Genomic DNA, 21,035 nt, shown 5'->3' on the forward strand with positions numbered 1-21,035 from the left:
GGTCATTCTTAAAATCAAAGTGAAACTTTTATTTTCAATAGAACTGCCCAAAGAGATGGTTCGCTGATCTACCAGGAAAGAGTCTCTGACCACATACAGCAACAAAATATATATTTGAAAAATTAAAACACACACAGCCCACCCCTCACACACACACATGTCCCCCAAAGCCACACAGCCCAGACCAAAGGGAAAGCAAACCAAACTCGGTACCCTCATACACAAGAAGTCTTTGAGTTAGGATTTACAAATTTATATAGTCTTTGCCATGGAAAAACAAACAAAAACCCAGGAAAAGGGCAACTTGTACAGAGACGGGAATGAGGAGCACGAGTCATCCACCCACAAGCTCTCAGAAAGCAGGACAATGATCTGTGCTTCTCTTAGATTCTGGGGGACCTGGAGGGTCACTGGTGTCCCTAAGAGGACCACCCAGAGGCCAGGGAACCCTTCAGGAGCAGGATACGAGCGCCAGGCACCACTGCCACCATCTTCAGGACGGGCCAAAAGTGTGCAGTTGGTGCCAAGCTTCCGAAGACAAGGTGTCTTTCTCTGCGAGCTTTCCAGCACTTAAAAGAGCCATTTTCCCCTTTAAAAGGTGCTGGGTCCAAAAAGAAGTAAAGTGGGGGAAGGAGTCTCTACTGCAGTAAAAATCTCCCAGTCACAGCCGGACACGCCAGCAAGTCCCATGCGGTGACGCGCGGGGTCCCCGCACAGGTCTACTTGGGCTCCTCAATGACGCCTTTGCTGAGGTCTGTCATTTTGGGGTACTTTACTTTCTTCTGGTCCAGCTCATTCTGAGCCCAAAGGAGCAGCTTCAGTAACTTTGCCAGCTTGGGTGTTGACTCGCGGTTCTCGTAATCCAGGACAGCCTGGTTCACCTCGCTCCACACCTGGAAAAGATACGCTCAGTCAGCCCCACACAGGCAGCCAGGAGTCTGTTACAATGCATATCTTACCCTCTTAGAAACCAACTTCCCACGAGAGGCCTGTTACTATTGAGACACACATGAGGCCCTCTGAGGGATGCACATACACATTCCTGCCCAGAGGGAGCTCAGGGACTGGTCTGCAAATGTCACACCTGGCCTGGATGGCAGTTCAGTGCCATGAGCCATGATGGAGGAGACTTCCATAGAGGAAAGAGCAGACCGGGGGTGACAAGCTCCACCCTCGAAGCCTCAAGGGAACCTTTCAATGGCCTGAAAAAATTGCACTTTCAATAAACACAGTGGGCCCTCTGCATGCCTGGGTTTCACCTTCACCATGGATCCGAGGATGCGGAGGGCTGGTTAGATGCACCATCACACCATTTTACACAAGGGACGTGAGCCTCTGCAGATTCTGGTAGCCATGGGGCGGGGGGCGGGGGGGTGGGGGAGTATAAGGGGGTAGAGGTTCTGAGACCAATCCCCGCGGTACCGAGGAGCAAGTGTACAACAAGGAGGTTCCTGGGGAATCAAAGTCATACATGGTGCCCAGAAACCCCAGTGGTTCAGGGTCGCTGTGCTCTCGGGTACAGTCACAGAGCTCTCTACACCCAGCTCCACAAGATGAAGGACCGAACACCAGGAAGAACTGGTGCTGTCAAACCAGAGTCATAAGCCCAGACACAGCATGCCCCTCATTCTATACGGGAGTCACCCCATGCTGGTTCTTTACCTTCTGCCTCTGCATCATATTCAGAAGGTCTCCAAAGGGTGAGTCCTCAGGGTTATCAAAGGCCAGCAGGGCCAGCGTGCGCTCCATCTCCGTGAGGCACTCCCTGCTCTCCTCCCCCTGCTCAGCCAGCTGCGTCTGCGCGAACTCCAGTGCTGCCTCTGTCTCCCGCTGGCGGATCAGCTCAATCAAGTGCTGTTGCTAGTCAGGGGCCAAGACACACAGGCTTATACATTGCACCTGCGCCAGCAGCCCCAGTAGCACCACACTGCTCTCTAGTCAAAATGACATCTTAAAGGGCACTTTTCTAACATCTCTGACTAATTAAATTTGCATTTTTTAAAGCAAGAAACCGCTTCTGAAATACAAAGCAAGACAGCTAATTCAAACCCCTTCCCCACATAAATTAATGTTCTCTTAACACAGATTCACCTATCACTTCTGAATCATCACAAGTCACCTATCGAGGGTCCATAAAGGAGATGCCCCTCAACCAAAACTCACCTGCAGGTGGAAGTAAAGGTAGCGATTGGTGTCTAGCAGCTCTGGGTGGAGGCTGTTGATCAAGGCAATCGCCTCTTGAATCTGACCCTTCAGGATCATCTCGCGGATTTTAATTCGCTCGTCAAGGGTTTCTAGGTCCACACTAGGCTCGATCCCGGACTCCATTCGAAACTTCTCTGCAGCTTCCTTAAAGCCCTCTGGAAATGAAAACCAGCCTCACTGCTCAGAAAGTCAGCAAGACCATTAATGCATACTTTTTCAGGGCTGTAAGCCCCCTTGCCTTGAGTAAATAACCCCCAAGAGAACTGCACTTCCTTAGGGGTTAGGTATTAATATCTTGGTGAATTCCTAGTTATGCCCTTGAAATACAGAAAATGAAATCCGACATACTGGCACAGACTCCCTGAAGGTGGCTGTGACCCCAGGTCCAGCTGCAGAGCAGCTGCAGGTCTGGTCCAGGTGAGGCAACAATTCACACAGCCTCAAGGATCCAGCCACACCCTCCTGTCTGTGAGTCCACAGCCCTCCCCACTGAAGTAGCCCTTCTCTCTATACACACACACACACAGAGCTACAGGCTCACATTTCTGCCTCACCTGTCCAAAAAACTCAACAAAGACTACTAGTAGGGAGGGGACTACTCAGAACTACCAGAAAAGAGACTTATCCCTTAACCGTCTGGGCCTCCTACCATGCGCAGAATTGCCCTTTTTCTTCCCACTATCACGAGGACTGAGTGTCAGCTACAGACCACTTGTTTCCCTCATATGCTCTGCCCCCCCGCACCCTCATTTAAGCTGAGCACCTTCTAGAAACAGTCAAGTATAATTTACCAGACTGACCAGGAGAGATCAACAACTCGGGCTTTAAATGTACTTCAGAATATTCTTAATGATCCTGATTAACTGCAAAAATGTCAAAAGCCAAGAAACAGCTTTTTGCCTTCAGTAGGTCTCAGAGACCGGGCACAATGATCTCATCTCCAGAAGAGGATATTTTTAATGTGATAATATACAAATTTGATAGGTTAACATTGCATTTTTATAAAGCCAGAACAAACCTAACTGCACATGGATCCTCAGTGGTAAACTCTGAGTGTGTATACAAAAAAGGAGCATCTGGGCCCTGGCCGGTTGGGCTCAGTGGTTAGAGAGCCGTCCTGTGGACTGAAGGGTCCTGGGTTCAATTCTGGCCAAGGGCACGTGCCTTGGTTGCAGGCTCCATCCCCAGCCCCTGGTTGGGGTGCTTGCAGGAGGCAACCAATCGATGTTTCTCTCTCTGAAAAGCAATGAAAAAAATATCCCCGGGTGAGGATTAAAAAAAGAAAAGGTGGGGGGAGCATCTGTAGCATCCTGATTGCAGGCTGTTACCTGTGACCAGGTAGTTCATGATGAGGCGATTCATGTCTGCTCGCTGCACATGTAAGTTATTGAGTTTTTCCATCCACTCATCTTTTGTGATTTCATCAGGTTTCTCTGTGTAACTCATTCTGATTTATTTCTACGGGGAAAAAAACATTTTAGGGATTGGTGAAGAATTCTCTTAACAACTGTGATCATTTCAGAAATAAACACAGTGATGTAGTAAGAAGCAATGGAGGTGGAAAGATACTTTAAATCTCAAGAACAGCACATACAAAGGGCTTGCGACCTGAACTCAGGGTTAGGGACCAGGCAGAAGACTTGGTGTTCAGAAGGTAGGATGAATGCAAGAAAGAGCCAGGGGTCAAAGAACCAAGAGGTCAAGAGGTCATCTGGGGTCAGACTGAGTCAGGCTGACTGAGGAGGGAGTTTAGATATCTCCCCTAAGTGCAAAGGGCAGCTGCCAGAGGTATGAGCTAAATAATTATATGCTGTGACATATGTGCTCAAAAGGAGCTCACAATCGATCACCAGACTGATAAAGACTAAGAATGATACCACCAGCATCACAAAGACCAGTTGTTGTCCAGAGCTCACTGTTGTCAGAGCAGGCCGAACTTTGAAACATCTGGCAGCCCTTGTGAGGCCGAACATGTGTGCCTCTACAGCCCTGTGATTCCACTCCTGCTAGACCAGACCTTGAAAACTCACCACTGTCACCAGACAGACAAGCCTGTTCACAGAAACACTGTTCAAGATGACAGGAAATAGAAGCCACATGCCAACATCCATCAAACAGCAGCACGTACCTGCCACTGTGTTCCTGGGTCCACAACCCCAGGCCGCAAACCCTTGGGAGGGTTTGTTAGGATCCAGAACTTTTCAGACCACACAAAGCCTACACGGCATAGTCTACACTATATGACACGGCATCCTCACAAGGTCAGGTCAGCACTCCATAATCAAACATCATCTCTTCTGTGAAACGGGTATTTGTGCTGAGGGGAACAGAGGCCATTCAACAACCCCTGCCAGGTCAGGTTTCACCATCAAACAGGTTAAATACAAAAACAAACACTTGGTTTTCAGAGTTATTTGGATTTAGGTTGCCAAGATGGGATTTTGATCATGTGTTCACACAGCAGGATTTACTAAAGTGGTTAAAATAAATGAAGACAGTCACATGGACAACGCTTAGAAACCAGCTGATGAATACAGCAAGTTACAGCAGAGGCCTAAGTGTGGCAGATAGTTCAGTAAAGGACAAAAACAAGGCCAACCACGTAATGTGCTTCCGCAGTAAACACACATGAAATGGGAAACTCAGGAGGTGCTACTGAGGAAGGAGGGTGGGGCAGGTGCCAGCCCTGGGAGCACTATTCTTATCTTTCGTCACTGACATACACATTAGGGACACTATTTTATAGATAGCAAAGTACATGTTCAATACTTCAATAACTTTTTTAAAAATTAAAACAGGGAATGTGGGCTTTTGAGAATTGAGCAGGAAGATCAATAAGGAGCCACCCAAACAAGAGGGATCCAGGGCACAAGAGCTGGAGACACCCGTGGGCCTTGCTGCTGGACTGAATGTGGAGGGATCAGTGGAAAACTGGAGAGTTCAAGCTGAGCCCTTGAAGGACGGGGTCACAGAGGAGGAGGCAGGACTGGGACAGGAACAGGTTTGGGGAGCAGGGCCAGTTTGGGCTGCCCATCAGACATGCAGCTGGGGAACTCCAGAAGGTACCTGGATTACAGATCTCGAGCTCAGCGCTGGGAACATTAATTAGGGAAACCGCCAGAAAGTATGGACAGCCAAGGGTAGCACAGATCAACCAGGGAGAGAGCGTGGGGAGGGAAGCAAAGGGGCTCAAGACAAAATCCTGGGTTCGTGGGAGATGCCAACACTCAGAGCACCTGACACAAAATCAAGAGATGCTGTTCCTCAAATACACACCCATCCCTCGTGGCCGCTGCCACCTGCGTAACTCTGATCAAACTCTCCTTCCCACACGGGACAAAAAGGCACCTGTCTCTGAGTTCCCACTGGGCAACCACACCGACTGTACCGCTCCCCAGGGGCTAGAGCGACTTCCGAGAGCGACCCCTTCGGAGAAGTCAGCAGCTAAACATCCAGCAGACAGAATTAAACATCCAACGCCGACGGGCAGCACTCGCTTCCCAAGCAGCAGTGTCAGTCCTCGCTGGGCCGGTGTCTGCCGGAAGCAGTTATAAACAACCTGGCAGAGACACACGTGCCGCGCGTCTCAGAATTCTGGTTCCGAACGCCGACCCGCCCCTGGCGGTGTTCTCCCGGTAGGACGACAGCGCCCTGGCAGCTCCGGCTGGAGCAACGGGCAGTTTGACTTGCAAACTCAGGAAGCGCCGCCGCCGCCGCCGCCGGAGAACAAGCCCCGACCTTACACCTGCTCGGACCTGCGACCCCCGAACACCCTGCGCGGGTCCGACCCCTTCTCCAGCCCCCGTCCCGCCGCGCCTCGCCGCGCTCCGCCGGGACTCTCGGCCTGACCGCCTGGGCCCGCCGCGGCCATCTTACCATGCGGATCCCGCCTCCCGCGCTGCGCAGTCTCCGCGGCCGCTCGGGGGGCCGGGCAGGGAGGAGGTGGCAGCGCCTGGCAGGCGGAGGCGGAGGCGGAGGCGGAGGCGGAGGCGGAGGCGGAGGCGGAGGCGGAGGCGGAGGCGGAGGCGGAGGCCACGGCGGAGGCGGGGGCGGGAACGGGAGGGCAGACGCACCGGCGGCCGCCCCCTCTGCCTCTTCCCGCGAGATCTCGAGATCTCAAGCAAGCAGCCAATCCAGTGCTCCCGCGACGGGGCGGAGCGCGGAGACCTCCCGGAAGCGCGGAACTACAGCTTCCGCCCTTGCGCAGAACGCTCTTCAAGGCTCCCTAGCTCTACGGGTTGGCGCGAGAGTCAAAAGGCATCGTCCGCCTTGGGGAAGATGGCCGTCGCGGAGGCGTCGTTTTGAGGGAACTTCGCGCGGGGAATGCGGCCGCTAGACTGAGTCCGTGGCGAAGGTGCCAGCGTCCCTTCCGTCGTTTGTGTGAGCCCGGAGGGCACGGGGCGGGGGCTGGGGACAGGCGCCGGGGTTCCTCGCCGCCTCGAGGCGGGGTTCCTCCCGACCTGTCGCACAGGCCCGGGAGGAGCCGCCCGTGCGCAGCCCGCAGGAGCTCCCCGTTCCGTGGGTGCGGCGGCCAGGGTTGCCGACCCTGTCGGGGAGCGCGCACCAGCTCGCTCCGGATGAGTCAGCTCCCGCCGGGCTGGGGCGGGCGCGCGCTGCGGCTGCGGCTGCGGCTGCGGCAGAGGCAGCGGCGGGGCCCCGAGCCGCGCGGGGGCGCACGGACACCTTGGCGGGGGGCTGCCCGTCGCTAGCCGTCTGCTCGGAAAGAATCAGACTCCGAGCAGGGCCGGGTTTCCGCGTCGCGGGAGAGGGAGGTGGAGCGATTTCAAGCGCTTCGGGGAAGGCAGCGGAGTGCAGCCCCGTCTTTCGACCCTTTGAAATGAGACGGCTCCCTGAGCTCGCAGTCGGGTTCCATGGCTTCGTGTGGTTGCTCGGAGGTGAACCGAGCGCACAAATGGTGTCGGACTCCTTAGAGAGTCCGATTCGGCAGATAGGTTCGACAGTGATGACCGGTCTTATTAGTCGAGTGAGCGAATCTGCAGGTCCCAGGTTTTGACACACATCTGTTTAAAACGCAGATGCACTTGCACCTTCGTTAGTAATCCTTTGTAACTACTTAACCCTGTAAACAATTTTAGGTGTCAACTTAATGGTGCGTGACGGGGGTGCAGAGTTTTAAAATTGTTTTCAAGTGTACACAAGCAAAAAGCTTGAATGCCAGTGGTGCCCTAAGGACATAGCGTATTCCTTTCTAAAGACTGTGGGTCATAGGCGAACAACCCCTCCCCATAGTAGCCAACCAGTTACTGAGTCTACAGGTTCTGTCTAGCGACTGGCTGCGTTATTGAGCCCAGCGTCTGCCCCTCCAAGGGGTCCTGCCAGCTCCGATCTGAAACCCACACTGTAGGCAGGCTGGTCTCTCCTTGCTCCGCCCTGTTCACATCCGTTGGAGACTCCACAGTTGCCTTTGCAAAATGAGCACAGCTGAAAACTCATCACTCCTGCCCTTTCCCTCTACTGCAGCCACCTGGCCTGTTGGAGGTTCTCTGGGCTCTCATGAGCAGGGCCTGTGTGTAGCTGGCTCCTGGGGGTGGGAAAGATAGCCCTAAACAGAACTGGAAGTAGTGTGTCCTTTATACTCACGTGGTATCCCAAAGTATCCCTTTATGGCTGTGGTACACAGTTCTGTCGCTGTCATCTGGTAGTGCTTAAGGAGAGCTGAAGCGCCCAGCACGTGGTGGGGGTTGCTGTGAAGGAGTAAGTCAACAGTGACGCCCAGATGTGCAGCCTGGTTGCTGGTGTTGGCACCAACGAAACAAGAACCATCGCCATGAGTGAGAGAGGAAAGGAAGGGGATGCATTGGGTGTGGGTTTCGTTGACTTTGAGGTGCCTAAAGCTCCAGAGAAAGATGGGGACTGAGAATCGATATTCAGAGAAAGTCCATAGAGAGGAGAGGGTGAAGTCTGGAATCCAGGAGAAGAGCAACATGTAGCCATTAGCCAAGGTTGCCTCATGAACAGAGAAGGAACAGCCAGAGCGGTTTGACAAGTCTTGGGGTTAGCAGCTCTCCTGGAGGCACGGAGCATAGAGTTTCTAGAAGATGTGATTAACAGTGTCAAATGCAGCAGGGTGGTCCAGTGTGACATTTCACCTAAAACTATCCACTTGGCAGTCATTGGTGCTGGAGCAAATTCAGTGACATAGCGGGGGTGGAAAACCATAGATTGCTGTGAGCTGAGAGGAGAATAGGGGTAAGGTGGAGACAGCTCACGTGCTGAACTCACTCAGAAGCCATTTGGGCCATGCAGTACGTGTGCATCCAGTGGAGATGTTAGGGGAACAGGTGAGTGGATGTTAGGGGAAAGGATAGAGGTAAAGGTAAGAACAGCCAGGTGTGGCTGAGGTCCCCTATGGAGCGTATGTGGAGTGCAGTAGAGGCCTTCTGGGCCAGAGCCCCGAAGACACCAGCATGCAGCGAGGAGTCGGGGGACCAGCAAGGAGGTGGGTGGGTGGGTGCAGGGCCACATTGGTCACCGTCTGGGGCAGTAACCAGGTTGACCCAGCCTGGTGGGATCACTAATGCTGAGCTTGTTTTGTTAACCCTCACACTAGGATATTTTTTCCATTGCTTTTTTGAGAGAGAGAATGGGGGGTGGGGAGAGACACTTGGATGTGAGAAAGACATCAATTGGTTGCCTTCCTCACGACTCCTCCACCCCCCCTCCCCCCCAACCAGGGCGGGGAAAACCTGCAACCCAGGTATGTGCCCCTGACTGGGAATTGAACCCAGGACCATTCTGTCTGTGGGCCGACACTCTAACCACTTAGCCAAACTGGCCAGGGCAACGCTCAGCTTCTTGACAGGAAAGAGGTGGGCCTGTGGAAGAGGAGCAGCCAGGTGCTCCCCAAACCCAGGTGGAGTCTCCATTGGACAGATTAGTGATTCTTTAAAGGGGGTGCTAATGGTTTATTAGTCTTAAAAGAGAGTTAAAGAGTTTTTAAAAGGGGAAAGTTTTCAGAATAAAATGCATAGTCCTCTCTCAAGTCCTAGGCTGTTCAACAGCTAGGTTATCAGCCAGGTTTTACAGAACCACAACATTTTTGTGGATGTTCCTGTCTTACTCTCAAAACCCAAAAGCATAAGTCAAACCTCTACATGCTGGAGTCTCTGCATCAAAGAGACTTGACTAAAACAGAACCTGATTCTTCAGATCAGGTGTAAACTGATGGGTCGCTGCTGTGCTGCATGGTGACCACAAGTTGGCAGTAAACACCCAGAAGTCAATTCCCATTGCCTTTGCTGTCACAGGTTGAGGGGAGTGAGGGAGGGAGCATTTTATTACTAGGTGGTTCTGTACATGCTTAATTGCCATGCAGCCTAGCTGAACTAAGTCCCCGGGAGACATGTTGAAAGGTGTTTGAACTGGTCACCCTCCCCCTGTATCTTCACCTGCATGTATTTCCCTTATGGATGATGCCACTAAGTCCCAAGACACCAGTTATGTCATAAGTTTCTTTGCATGAATAAAAGCAACAGTGATATTTTAATGTTTAACTCTCCTGCTGAGGTGGTAACATAAACTGTGTCCAGAATAGTGCCACCTGGAACAAATGGGGTAGCCTGAGGTGGGATGGACAGTCCTGCTGCTGCAGACCTGCAGGGGCACAAGCAGCACTCCTGTGCCCTTCAGACCCGGCTGGTGGAGGGTTTGAGATGCACACAGACTGGTTTGAGAGTTGACCTTTTTTCCCCAATTTAAATTATACACACACATGCGCATATATACATATAAATGCACATAATATGTATGTTCAAGGCCACATCTGCATATGCTTTAAGGGTTCTTTTTGCATGACTGGGATGCTATAATCGGATGTCCAGTCAGAGGTGGAACCACTGAGTGAAGATGAGACATTTTTCAGTTAATGTCCACGTTTTCCTGTTTTAAAACACTTGCAAAGTTTTGGGTTTTTTTCCACTTTAAAATCCTCTTACCTTCAAGCTTTAAATGTTTACGTTGTGTTGTAGCGAGAGGAATTTTGTGTCTGACAGGCTCCCAGGATTTTCCATTCCTCTGCACAGCCAGCCTCCCATCTTTGTGGACAGTTGGGTGCTCGTTTCTCCTTGGGTTCCTACACTTTGGAAGCAGTTGGTTCCATTTGGGACTCAAAAATACCCTGCTCCAGAAGGGTGATTTATGGGTATTGACTTTGTTGAAATGCAGAATGAAAACCTTTTGGGTATCCTTTTGAAATCCCTAATACCTCAGCTCTGTTATTCTTGGTGTTTCTGCCAGATATACCTTTCTTGTTTTAGAGAGCCAGGCTAAAGCAGGAATGAATTTATACAGTATTTCTACTCTGGACAAATCCACAAGGCCACTGTAAGACCTGACTTTAAAGTCTCACTTTTTACATATTTTCATTTTGGGGGAAAAAATCATCTCAAATTGTAGCCTGTATAATTGTAGGTGCACCCCTACCCCTATGGCCCCCTGAGGCCAGGGCTCATGGATGGAAGATAGGCAGCTGTCTTGTCTGAGTGACCACCCCTCACCGCCTGGAGGTTCCCACAGCTTTCCCTGCTCCCCAGCTGCATCAGCTTGGAGAGGCCTGTGAGCTTGGTTTCCCCTTTCTGTTACACACACTGATTAGCCTGTGAGGCAAGCTGCTGTGCTCTTCTTAAACTGCTTTTCTGTCTCTGCCTGTGAATGGCACTGATTTTCCTAGCTTTCTTATTTGCTGTGTTCCTTTAGAGACTGTTGAGATGACACCAACCAGAAAAGAAATGCAGTTTTTAATGCCTTGTACTTAATAAAGTTGACTTTATTTACTTTTCACTGAACTCATAGGGAAACTTAGACATCTCAGTTACAGGAACCATCCAAAAGGTAAGTGACCAGCACTGTCGTGGGTGCATGAGCTCATCTTGTCTCAGTAGCAGGGCTAGAACTGGACTCCAGCTGGGAGGTACAGATACTCAGCTTTGGTTTCTGTCTGAGATCTCTGGAGAGGGCGGAGATGCTGAGAACTCCCGATTTAGTGCCCTGACTTCTATGCAGTTTTTGTACCTTGTTTAGATACTGAAGTGGCCCAGGGGCCATGTCCTGTTGCTTTTCTAATGAAGTCCGTCATCGAAAGGTTGTTCAGGTGATGACACCACCCCTGATGCAGCAGCAGCTGCAGTCAGTGTAGAAAAGTTCCTTGGTATGCGCACTCTGCTTCCCTCCTCCCGCCCACCTTCCCTTTCCTGGTCTTACACATTTATTTGGCTTGAAAGAAGTTTGGTGTGGCTCTTGTTTGCTCCTTTGAACACATAGCTCTGTCACACCTGTTAACATAAGAAACATTCAAACCTGTGAAGAACCTTTGTGAGTTTATTTGAACCAAACTGTCCACACATGCCTGGAAGCAAAATCTCAACAGATTGAGATAATGCTCCAGAGAATGGCAGTTTTGCACCTTGCTTTATAGGTTACAATCAAAGGAGGATACTTAAGTGGGTTACGTGAAATCTGTTGGTGTTAGTTAACAGTCAACAATTAACATGATAACAATGATAATGAGGGGATTTGTGGTCTCAGCAATGTGCTTTGAGGGCCCAGGAAAAAAAGGGGAAATTACTTTGTTTTGCAAAGGTATGTTAATCTGGTATGTTATCTCATGCAAAAAGGCTACTAGGGGCTTAGTAAGGTGAAGATTTTCCTTTGTTACAGGAAAATACTGTCTTAGGACATGGCTATCCATCCTCGATTGCTTTTAAAGTTTTAATTTTAGACCATCCTTTGTGGTTACTTTAGGTCTCTGTGAATTTTCGAGGCCACCATGCAGGCCTTCCTGGAGCTTGTCAGGTTTAGCATGTGGCCCCTTTTTGTCCGCATATCCCACAGCCCACTTTCTATAGGTCTTCAGTATTGGACACAAAGTTTAACTCCTACCTTTTCCTTACATTACTTTTGCTTTTCCCTGACTTACCTACCAACCTCGGCTCTTGAGCACTCTGCTTATTAGATGAGACAGCTGGTAGCTTGGGAACAGCCCCCAGCACCTACTCCACTTAGTGATGGGGGCACAGCAGTGGAACTTGCCCTGCTGTGGACAGAGGTCTGGGTAGCAGTCGCAGCCTGCTGTCCTTTTTACACGAAAGCCACAACCCAGTGCTTTGTGCCCTTTTGCTTTTATTGTGAAACCTTACAGCTGTTAAACAAACATTTAACCTTTTAAAAGCAAAAGGGTTTATTAGGCTATTGGTAGCAAAAAAAAAAAAAGACAGTCACTCTTGGGGCACCAGTCTAAGCCACCCGCAGCCTGGCTAAGAGGAAAAGACAAAGATGCCTATCTGTCTGGTGTTTTTATGGGTTTGTTTTTTTTAATCTTCACCACAGGATATGTATATTTTTAATATATCTTTATTGATTTCAGAGAGAGGAAGGGAGAGTGAGAGAGAGAAACATCAATGATGAGTCATTGATCGGCTGCCTCCAGCCCCTGAGTGGGGATCGAGCCTGCAACTCAGGCATGTGCCCTGACCCGGAATTGAACAGCATTCTCCTGGATCCTAGGTCGATGCTCAACTGCTAAGCCATGCCCAGCCAGGCTAGGATATTTTTTCCATTGCTTTTCAGAGTGGAAGGGAGGGAGAGAAAGAGAAACATCGATTGGTTGCCTCCCGCTGGTGTCAGGGATGGGTATCGAGCCTGCAGCCGAGGTATGGGTCCTTGGCCAAAATCGAACCCGACCCTTCAGTCCTGGGGCCAACGCTCTAACCACTGAGCCAAATCTGCTAGGGCTGCCCTGGGTTTTGCTAGCATTTTTATACATTAGGTGGGGGGAGAAAAATGTGAGCCTCTGATAGTACTTATGTTTGCTACAAACAGCAGGGGTGGGGAGGGGTAGTGGGAGCAGGACAATTTCTGGGGTTCGCTGGTGGCTAGCTGTTGGATAATCACAGAAATAGCCACTTGGAAATTCTAAATTCTGACAGGAATGTAAGCAGACTTTTGTCCGAGTTGGTCCACAGCTATAAGTTAGCTGGCCTTATGTACAATATAAAAGTGGTGAAAGTCAGTTTAAAAAAAAAGTGATTAAGTTTTTGTTGGCTATAAAAGAAACAACACTAGATTTATCTGTTCCTAGGAATTTATATTTTCGCTCTGGAGGATGGTGGGGATGTATTTTATAGTATTTTCATTCACGTATTTAATTCCACAAATGGTTAAGAGCACAGCCTCTGGTTATCAGGCACCCTGGGGCCCTGAAATAGGCTTGATTGCAAAAGAAGATGTCTGTGTTGTAAATGAGAGGGGTGGATGTGCTTGCGCCCCTTCCCTCCCCATCATCCAGCCTGGGGCAGCCGGAGAATGACTGGGAAACACAGTGCTGAAGTTCTCCACCAAAATGTGCCACTGCTTTCTGTCCACCAAGCCTTGGGCCAGGGTGAGCGTGAGGTCTGAGCCCTATAGCCCATGACCCTTGCACCAAAGGACATTGGCTGCCATGGCTATTCTGGAAGAATCGTGTGGGTTTTCCCAAATTGCTGATGGAATTCAGGGAAGCGGAGCGAAGGGGTCCGACCTTGGCCTTTCCCACCCCCTTGGGGTGGTTGCTGGGCTGCTCTGTGTCACTGACTTCCAAATGAGAGTAACAATAAAACTACTTGTGGCCGCCTCCTTTTAAGTTGTCTTTGGAAAGGGGTGAAACCTCCGAGGGAGAAGGGAGGGTTGGGACTGGAGCACCTGGCCTCTCAAGGTTGCACTTGACCTTGAGGGTGTTCTGCTTTAGGGTTTTCATTTGAGAACTGTATTCTGCCCAGGACCCTGCTTTCCAACGGGCTTTAATTCTGGGGTAAGAAGAGGCTGAACACCAGGAAGCAGTTTGTTGAAAGATTGATGGGTCCCAGGTCATGTTTTACTGCTCTGATAGACTTGAGGTTAAGGACCTGATGTCTACATGTATTGGTGATGTGCTGATCATTTTTTTCCCACAAAGCCTCAACCCCATTGAGGCATGGAATCCTATTACGCTTCCTGTCCCCTCTGGCCCTCCGAGCCGCTCCTTTTGTCAGGAGTTGGGGTTTTTGTCATGTATTGGGGTATTTAGGGAAGAATTTGAGATAACTGGAGACTTCTTTTTAAATTTGGGTTAGTTATTAAAATAAGTTTGTTAGGAGGAAGTATTCCTTAGTTGGTAGAGTTCAACGAAAAAATACCTAATCTAAATTCCAGAAATGCCTCTTTCACCAGTGAGAAACAGCTCCCATGAGGAGTTGCAACAAGTGGGCTGGAATTACCTGAAGAGGTCAGAGCAGGAGGCCTGACTACTCCAACAGGAGGGGTGCCTCTCAGCCTGCAGACTCTGTCAGCCTGCTCTGCTGGGAGAGATCTAATGGAGGGATGGGGAACAGTCCAGGGGCTGTGAGGGTCCACCTGAACTGCAGTGACAAACGGGGCTTCCTGCTGTTCCTCTCCTTTCCTTCTGTCCCCTTGGTTTCCCACTGAGCTTCCTCAGGCTTCCTCCTAGTCCACCTGTCTTTAGTGCCTTTCACCCCTCCAAGCACCCAGCCTGTTACTGCACCCCAGAATTAAAATCTCAGCTTGCAGACATTGCTGCTGGTTTTGCTTCATTTAAGGATCCTCAGCTGAAGAGGCTAAGCAGGCAGGGTTTCCCATTTAGGGGCCCTTTGTAGGGAGGCCTCATGTGATCCCTAGTGCCCCAGCATACCAGCCCCATCTTACAGAAAACTTGCCAACATCAGTCACCATGCTTATTCAAGCCGGTTTAAACTCGATCTGCCTGGTCTCTAACCTTCCAGTACACCTATCTGGGAGCCAAACTGAAGACACAAGATGGAAGGGTGTAGGGCCCATCCCTGCAAGATTCCACGAAGGTTGTCCTAGCAGAATCACCAGCAGAAACTAGTTGGGTTTCTCCTTTGTAGAAAACTGACAGGCCTTACGGTCTTTAGAGGGGTCTATTTAAAAGCACCCCTGCCCAAGGGCCCTGGTTCTCGTGCGATCAGAGGCACAGCTTTAATGCACACAGGGAACGTTTCCACTTTTTGCCAAGGGGTTCCTGCTTACAAGGAACGTGGAAGTGGGGCTGTAGGGGCAAGTGATGGGGACAGAGGCCAAGGAGTTACTGCCCTCGGGACCAATGCTCAGTGTCCACGGTGCCCCGAGGCAGCAGGGATTCCCCTCGGAGGGTCGGCTGAGTATTTGGGGACAGGCAGATGGCTGGGGTGTCACTAGTTAGCATTAAGTGGGGGGGGTCCACGAGGAAGGTTTCATATCTGCCAGAGCCCTTTCTCTTTCTGCACAGTAACTGTCTCACCTTTCCCTCCAGCCCTGTGGGCAGGTGTGCCCGGGGTGCGTGCGTGGGCGACGGTTCGCTGTGCACCTTGACGCAGTGGGCTGCGGGCTTCAGTCCAGGAGAAACTGAAAACGCAGGCTGGTGGGAAAGGAGCCCCGCGCCTTGCTGCTATACCCTCAGGAGCCCGCCGACTGGAACCCCGCCAGGCGGGGGCAGGCCCACCGGGGTCTCGCAGCCTGGGATCCGGTTGCCCCACTTCCGCCCCCAGCTTTGGCCTTTTGGGCGAGGCGCCCAGAGCGCATGCGCGTGGGGTGGAGCCTAGACCTGTGCTTCCGTTCGCCACACGGGGGCGCCGTTCGGGGTGCGGGCATCCTCTAGCCCCACGGCGTCTCGGTGGCCCGCGTTCTCCCTGCGCTGAGAGCGGCGGGCGGGCCCTCTAGCCCCAGCATCTCGGTCCCGGGCGCCGACCCCGCCTGCCCGCTAGTTCCGCGGCTCTCTGAGGAAATGGCTGCGAGGCCCTAGAGGCCTGGGAGCGGAGGTGAGTGGCGTTCGGGCGCCGGGTGGAGGGACTGGTCGCCGCAGGGCCGCGCTCGGGGGAGGAAGGGGTGGCGGAGGCAGCGGCGCCCGAGCCCGCCCGCCCAGACCTGCGGTGTCCGTGCAGGGCCGCCCGCCCGCCGGGGAGAGAAGATGGCGGCGGCGGCGGGGGAGGGGCGGGGGTCTGGAGCGGCCCGCGGGCTGAGGGCGCCCGGCCCGGTGGGAGCGCACTGAAGGGAAAGAGCGAACGCTGCCCTGGGACCCAGACGAGTTCCAGGTGCGGCGGGCTGACACGGAGAGGCGCCTGGTTCCTGTGGCCGTGGAACTGGTGGGATTGCTTGCTTGTGTTTAAACCAGTTTGCCCCCTAGACGTCTCGGGTGGCGAAGTTCCGCTCCAGGGCCCGCTCAGGTGTGCGTTCGGCTGGTTTTGACTGGCACCGACCCTTGCGAGGGTGACGCCGCGACGGCGCGGTGTGTGGTCGGTAGGGGCCGGTTTCGCTTCCTCAGCGTCCGCGCCCCGCGGGGAAGCGGTGGCGGTCAGCGCTTGTTGTGTGGCCCGTCGGCTGGGTGTCCGGCCGTACTCGTGTCGCCATGTACCGCCGGGACTTTCGCCTCTGACCCTCGGATCCGTTCCTCTCCCCCACGCCCGTGTCCACTGCTCCGGCCGGGCCGCGAGACAGGAAGTCAGGGTTTCTGCCTCGGCGGTGGCGGCTCCGGTGACTGCAGCGCGGCGCCTTAGCTGTAGCTGTTGAAGATACTGTTAATTCTTGCTTGGACCGTCGGTAACAAGGTTCTTGTCATTTGCAGGCTGATGGGGCGAGATTTTTTATTTATTTTTTTAATCCTCACCCGAGGATATTTTTTCCTTTTTTTTTTCCCCAGCAAGAGTGGAAGGGAGAGAGAGAGAGAGAAACATGGATTGGTTGCCTTCCGCACGTGCCCCGACCGCGGCCGGGGATCGAGCCTGAAACCGAGGTGCGTGCCCTTGGCCGCAATCGAACCCGACTCTAACCGCTGAGCCACACCGGCCAGGGCGTTGGAATGAGATTTGAGCCTCGTGTGCTTAGGGGCGTCTTGTAGGAGGAAAAAGGAGGGTCTTAAGGTTTTTTCAGTGTTTTCACATAACTTGTACCTGTAGGGTGGTGCCGAGGGAAGCCGAGCCTCTGATTGGCAGCGATAACCGCTGGCGATGGGCATGAGCGACAGCCCGTTTTAAGAGGAGGGAGCTTGCCCAGGATCTAGAGCTGAGTTCTATGGTTTTCCCGGAGCAACACAGGCCCTGACTGAAACGTGCTTCCAAGAAAGGTGCTTTTGGCTGTGCGCTTTGAGGAAATAAGACCTCTGACCTTCAGAACGGTTCCTTGACTTACTCAGTGAGTGCTCATTGCGCCCGGTGTGCCAAGCACCAAGGCAGAAGCGGTGACCAGAAAGTTGGCCTTCCCAGTCCTGTAGACAAGTGTATGGGGACGTGAGGTCATCCCAGCTCCTTCATTGAGGGCCCTATGGCACGTATGTAGATGGACTTCTCTGTGACTGCTCCACGTTGTAAATAGGTAGCCATCTTAAGTGCCCCCCAGGGAAGACCCTTCCCCATTGGGAAACTTATTGCCTAATGCATTTCCTCAGCACTGTTTCCTGCTTACCTGTGTTCACCATGAGTTTAGGAATTATATGTATCTTTTGTTTACTTCTGATTTTCCCAGAGCCTTTCCTTAGTACTCTGATTAAATTCACGCTATATCAGGCAAAGCGAGGTCTGTTCTCATAAGAAAAAAGGGCACAAATAAAAAGGTGTGTAATTGGCCGTTCCCCTCTCCCCCTTACTATTTGCTAGTACCTATGGTTACCAATTTCTTTCCTGGCAAAGGGTGGCATTCACAGTGTATGTGCTGTGAGCATCACAATAGCTTGTTGCAGATGTGTCAGTGGGGCTTGGATGGGCATGCTCAATGCTTCAGGTGGGCCTTGGTCGATGAGTTTGCCTTCAAGTGATGTGAGGGGTTTGGAGTGGGCACTTTGGCTCCCAGTGGAGCTTGTGGACCCTGCTGTTACCACTGTGAATCTGTCTTGCTGTGACCATGGGGTGCCTAATTTACTAGGAGTCCTGACCCTGCAGCCCAGGGACCAGTTCTGTTAGTACATGTTGGCAAGGTATTCCAGGTCCTGATTTTTTTTTTTTTTTTTTTTTTAATACGTCTGTCCCATGATACCAAGTGACTTCATTTGGCTCTTGCAGAGCAAAGATTGTGTTCACAGGCCAGCTTTCTGTTGTCCTTGGGTCTCTGCAGTGTGCACTGTGTCCCATGGATGCCTGATTTCTCATACACCTGGTAGACTCAGCAAGTCCACTAAGAAAGTTTTTCCTAACAGTCTCACTTTTGCATTTTTCTTACAGTGAAAACCTAATATTATCCTTTTTATGGCCAGCATCATGTGACCTGTGCTAATTCATCACAAAGGTCTGTGATTGACAGCTAGTGGAAATGAACCAGTTAGGAAGGAGGGAAGGCTAGAAACCTTCAGAATTGAGCTCACTTGGTCCCAGTGCCCACACTGAGACCAGAGTAGTCTCTCGCTCAGTCCTCATTTTTTGAGTAGTAAATGTGAGGGTAAATTGTTATATGAAGTTGAATAGGTAATTGTACGTATTGTAATAAGAATGTTTGTAGCCATGGCTATAAAACATACTTCATCAGCAGGTAGTGGTTACCTTGTGTATAATTTGTGAGGCAGGTATTTCTCTCTTTGGGCATCAAACTTAGATGCTGTGGTTTTGTTTTTCAAATGCTGATACAGACACTTATGTGGTACCTAATATACCTTTGTAAGACTAAACGGGGGCTTTTTTCCAATATAAAGGTAGCTTTACTATGGTTTGGATTATAAAGATAAATGCACATAAAGAAAATTAAAACAATATAAAAATTTAAGAAGAAAGCAAAAAACACCAGAAATGGCACCATGCAGAAGTCCACATCACAACTGTTCTGTTCCCATGTTGATGAAAGTGGATGTGTGCATGTGGTCAGGTGTGTTTGGGGAGCGTGGCTGCTGAGGGCAGACTTGTAACCTGCTCTACTCACTCGCTGTGAGGGTCCCTTTCCCGGGCAGTGGCTGGAGGGCTGGTTATCCTCTCGTTGCAGTCTTTAAAAATCTCGTTATTGGAGTGTTTTGTTTCAAACCAGTCTCCTGATGATGGACATCAGAGCACTTTGGAAACCCCAGCACTGTCCAGTTACCTTCCAGGTCAGAATGAAGCAGCCCACCTGGCCCAGGGGAAAGGGATGTGGCTGGGGTCGGGACTCCATCCCTGTGCTCAGCACATTCAGGGCTCTTAGCAAATACTCATCAAATAGACACTCCTAAGGGGGTTTGTTTCCCCTCTGACATCCACCATTCTTGGCATGTTTGCCTGCTCTGAGCACTGACTGGTTTTGAGATGGTTAAGTTTCAGATATCCTTTTAGGAAACTGTGAGATCACAACTATCCCAATTTCTCGGGCAGGAAGGTACAGCTCAGAGAGAGATGACTTGCAGTTAGGTGTGCAGCTTGGGGTTGAAGCCGGGGATATCCTTATGTAAAAGCCATTGAGCCCTCCAGGCCCCTCAATCTGCTTATCAGAGGATTTAGCCCATTTGTCAATGGGGGGGGGGGCTGCTTGCTGCCTTTGTCAGGACCAGGAATGCTGAGTGGTCCCCCAGAGATTCTGCTGCCATGCCCAGCAGGGTGGGGTGGGGGGGGGATGGAGACATGGGGCTAGGTATACACTAGCCTTGGACTCTTTGGATTTGTTGATTTTAATTTTAAGTTTTCCCTTTAGTTGTAAGACAGCCCCTCTGGGCACACCTTCCCACCCATGCAGCACTGAGATGAGTGTGAAGTCACCTCCACGACACATTCAGCTTTGCGTTGGTCCTTGAAAATTGACAGAAAATACTGTTATTTCTTCCTTAACACCTTTATTTAGAACTTCCCAGTACCCCAAAACCAGACATTGGCCTGTGCTAGTCTGGAGGAAAGGAAGGAAGATTCCAGCTGAAATACACAGTTAATTCTTAACTTGTCTCCAAGGTCCTTAAGCATTATTTCTGCCCCTTGGCCTGTGTGCGAGACCCTAAGACCTGTTGGGGATGCAGCTCTGCTCAGGAGACAAAGGCCTGAGTGTAGACTTATTGTTTCTCCAGCCATGTTCTCTGAACTTTGGGGCAGTCAGTGTGAGTGCTACAGCTTCCCCCTAGAATCAGGCCCTTCTCTGCACTCATGTGAAACTGGTTGAGGAAAGTCGCGAGCATCCAGAAAAGTCCAGTGCTGAAGCAGTGCTATCTCAGCCTTGCAGTCTTTCTGGCTAGAAGGTCACCATGCTGCTTGTGGTCCATCAGGCAGCAGTCCTTAAGGTTCCCCCTAGTGTCAAGTCTTCTCTGTCAGCCATTCCCGAAGGGTCTGAAGTAGGACCTGGCACACTGGAAATTAGTGGGACCCAGAGAACTTTTGTTTAAGTTATATCTGTTGATATTTACCATATTTGGCATTTACAATAGAGACATTTATATATACTTATTGTAAAATAATAAACCCTTGCATATTAACATGAATAACATTTTGTAGAAACTGTTTTCCAAGACAGAACCAATTTAATGAGAAAGGTGCCATTGTTTTACCTTTTTGCAAGTCTCTTTTACATCTGGCTTAACTGGCAATAGCTGGACTCTCACATCTGCTTCTAGAATGCTACCATATACTCCTGAGAGAGTGACCCATGAAAAAGGCAACAGTATCTTAGTGTTGTGCAAATAGTTCGACCTTGGGGACCTCGAAAGGGCCTGTGGGCCACACTGAGAACCTCTGCTCTAGATTATGGTTAGAAGTGCTTATTGTTGAGAAGTGCACATTTTAAGGAATAGTTGACTCTAGACTTTTAACACCAGGGAAAATGAGTTCCTTTTAAGAAGACAGGCAGTGTCTTTGCATTTTTCTAAATTGGCACAACCACATAACTTGCTTTTTGGGAAAAGGCTGGTTTGTGGTCAC

The 21,035-nt window shown here is 50.9% G+C and overlaps 2 protein-coding genes across 11 annotated transcripts in view; one reads left to right on the forward strand and one right to left on the reverse strand.

Annotated features, from left to right (window-relative positions):
• GID8 (GID complex subunit 8 homolog) lies at positions 1-6,346 on the reverse strand. Of its 4 annotated transcripts, none has more exons than XM_081149778.1 (5): positions 6,082-6,346; positions 3,534-3,663; positions 2,164-2,360; positions 1,663-1,860; positions 1-893 (listed from the first exon to the last, which is right to left on the reverse strand). In XM_081149778.1, exons 2-5 carry the CDS (start codon positions 3,649-3,651, stop codon positions 720-722), a joined length of 687 nt encoding a protein of 228 aa, XP_081005904.1. In that variant the 5' UTR covers positions 3,652-3,663; positions 6,082-6,346; the 3' UTR covers positions 1-719. The 4 variants fall into 4 exon arrangements, with proteins under 4 accessions (XP_081005904.1, XP_081005905.1, XP_081005903.1 ...); XM_081149779.1 differs by having other exon boundaries at positions 5,482-6,092; XM_081149777.1 differs by having other exon boundaries at positions 5,554-6,091.
• Positions 6,347-6,469: 123 nt separating this feature from the next.
• DIDO1 (death inducer-obliterator 1) overlaps positions 6,470-21,035 on the forward strand; it is a 59,082-nt gene continuing 44,516 nt past the window's right edge. For 3 of the 7 annotated variants that reach the window (XM_081149770.1, XM_081149773.1, XM_081149774.1), the window contains exon 1: positions 15,860-16,010. The gene's annotated coding sequence lies outside the window, so the exon portion shown is untranslated. Of the gene's footprint in view, positions 6,586-15,858; positions 16,011-21,035 lie in introns of those variants that run through there. The other 4 variants (XM_081149771.1, XM_081149776.1, XM_081149772.1 and 1 more) reach the window with 3 other exon arrangements.

Source organism: Miniopterus schreibersii (assembly GCF_964146895.1).
Source record: "Miniopterus schreibersii genome assembly, chromosome: 10".
NCBI classification, from domain to species: domain Eukaryota; kingdom Metazoa; phylum Chordata; class Mammalia; order Chiroptera; family Miniopteridae; genus Miniopterus; species Miniopterus schreibersii.

Coding starts and splice junctions, on each gene's coding strand:
- GID8 (XM_081149778.1), bottom strand. CDS start 3,651: ATGAGTTACACAGAGAAACCTGATGAAATCACAAAAGATGAGTGGATG. Junction 1,861..2,163: donor ACCTTTACTTCCACCTGCAG/GTGAGTTTTGGT, acceptor GCCCCTGACTAG/CAACAGCACTTGATTGAGCT. Junction 894..1,662: donor ATATGATGCAGAGGCAGAAG/GTAAAGAACCAG, acceptor TATCTTTTCCAG/GTGTGGAGCGAGGTGAACCA.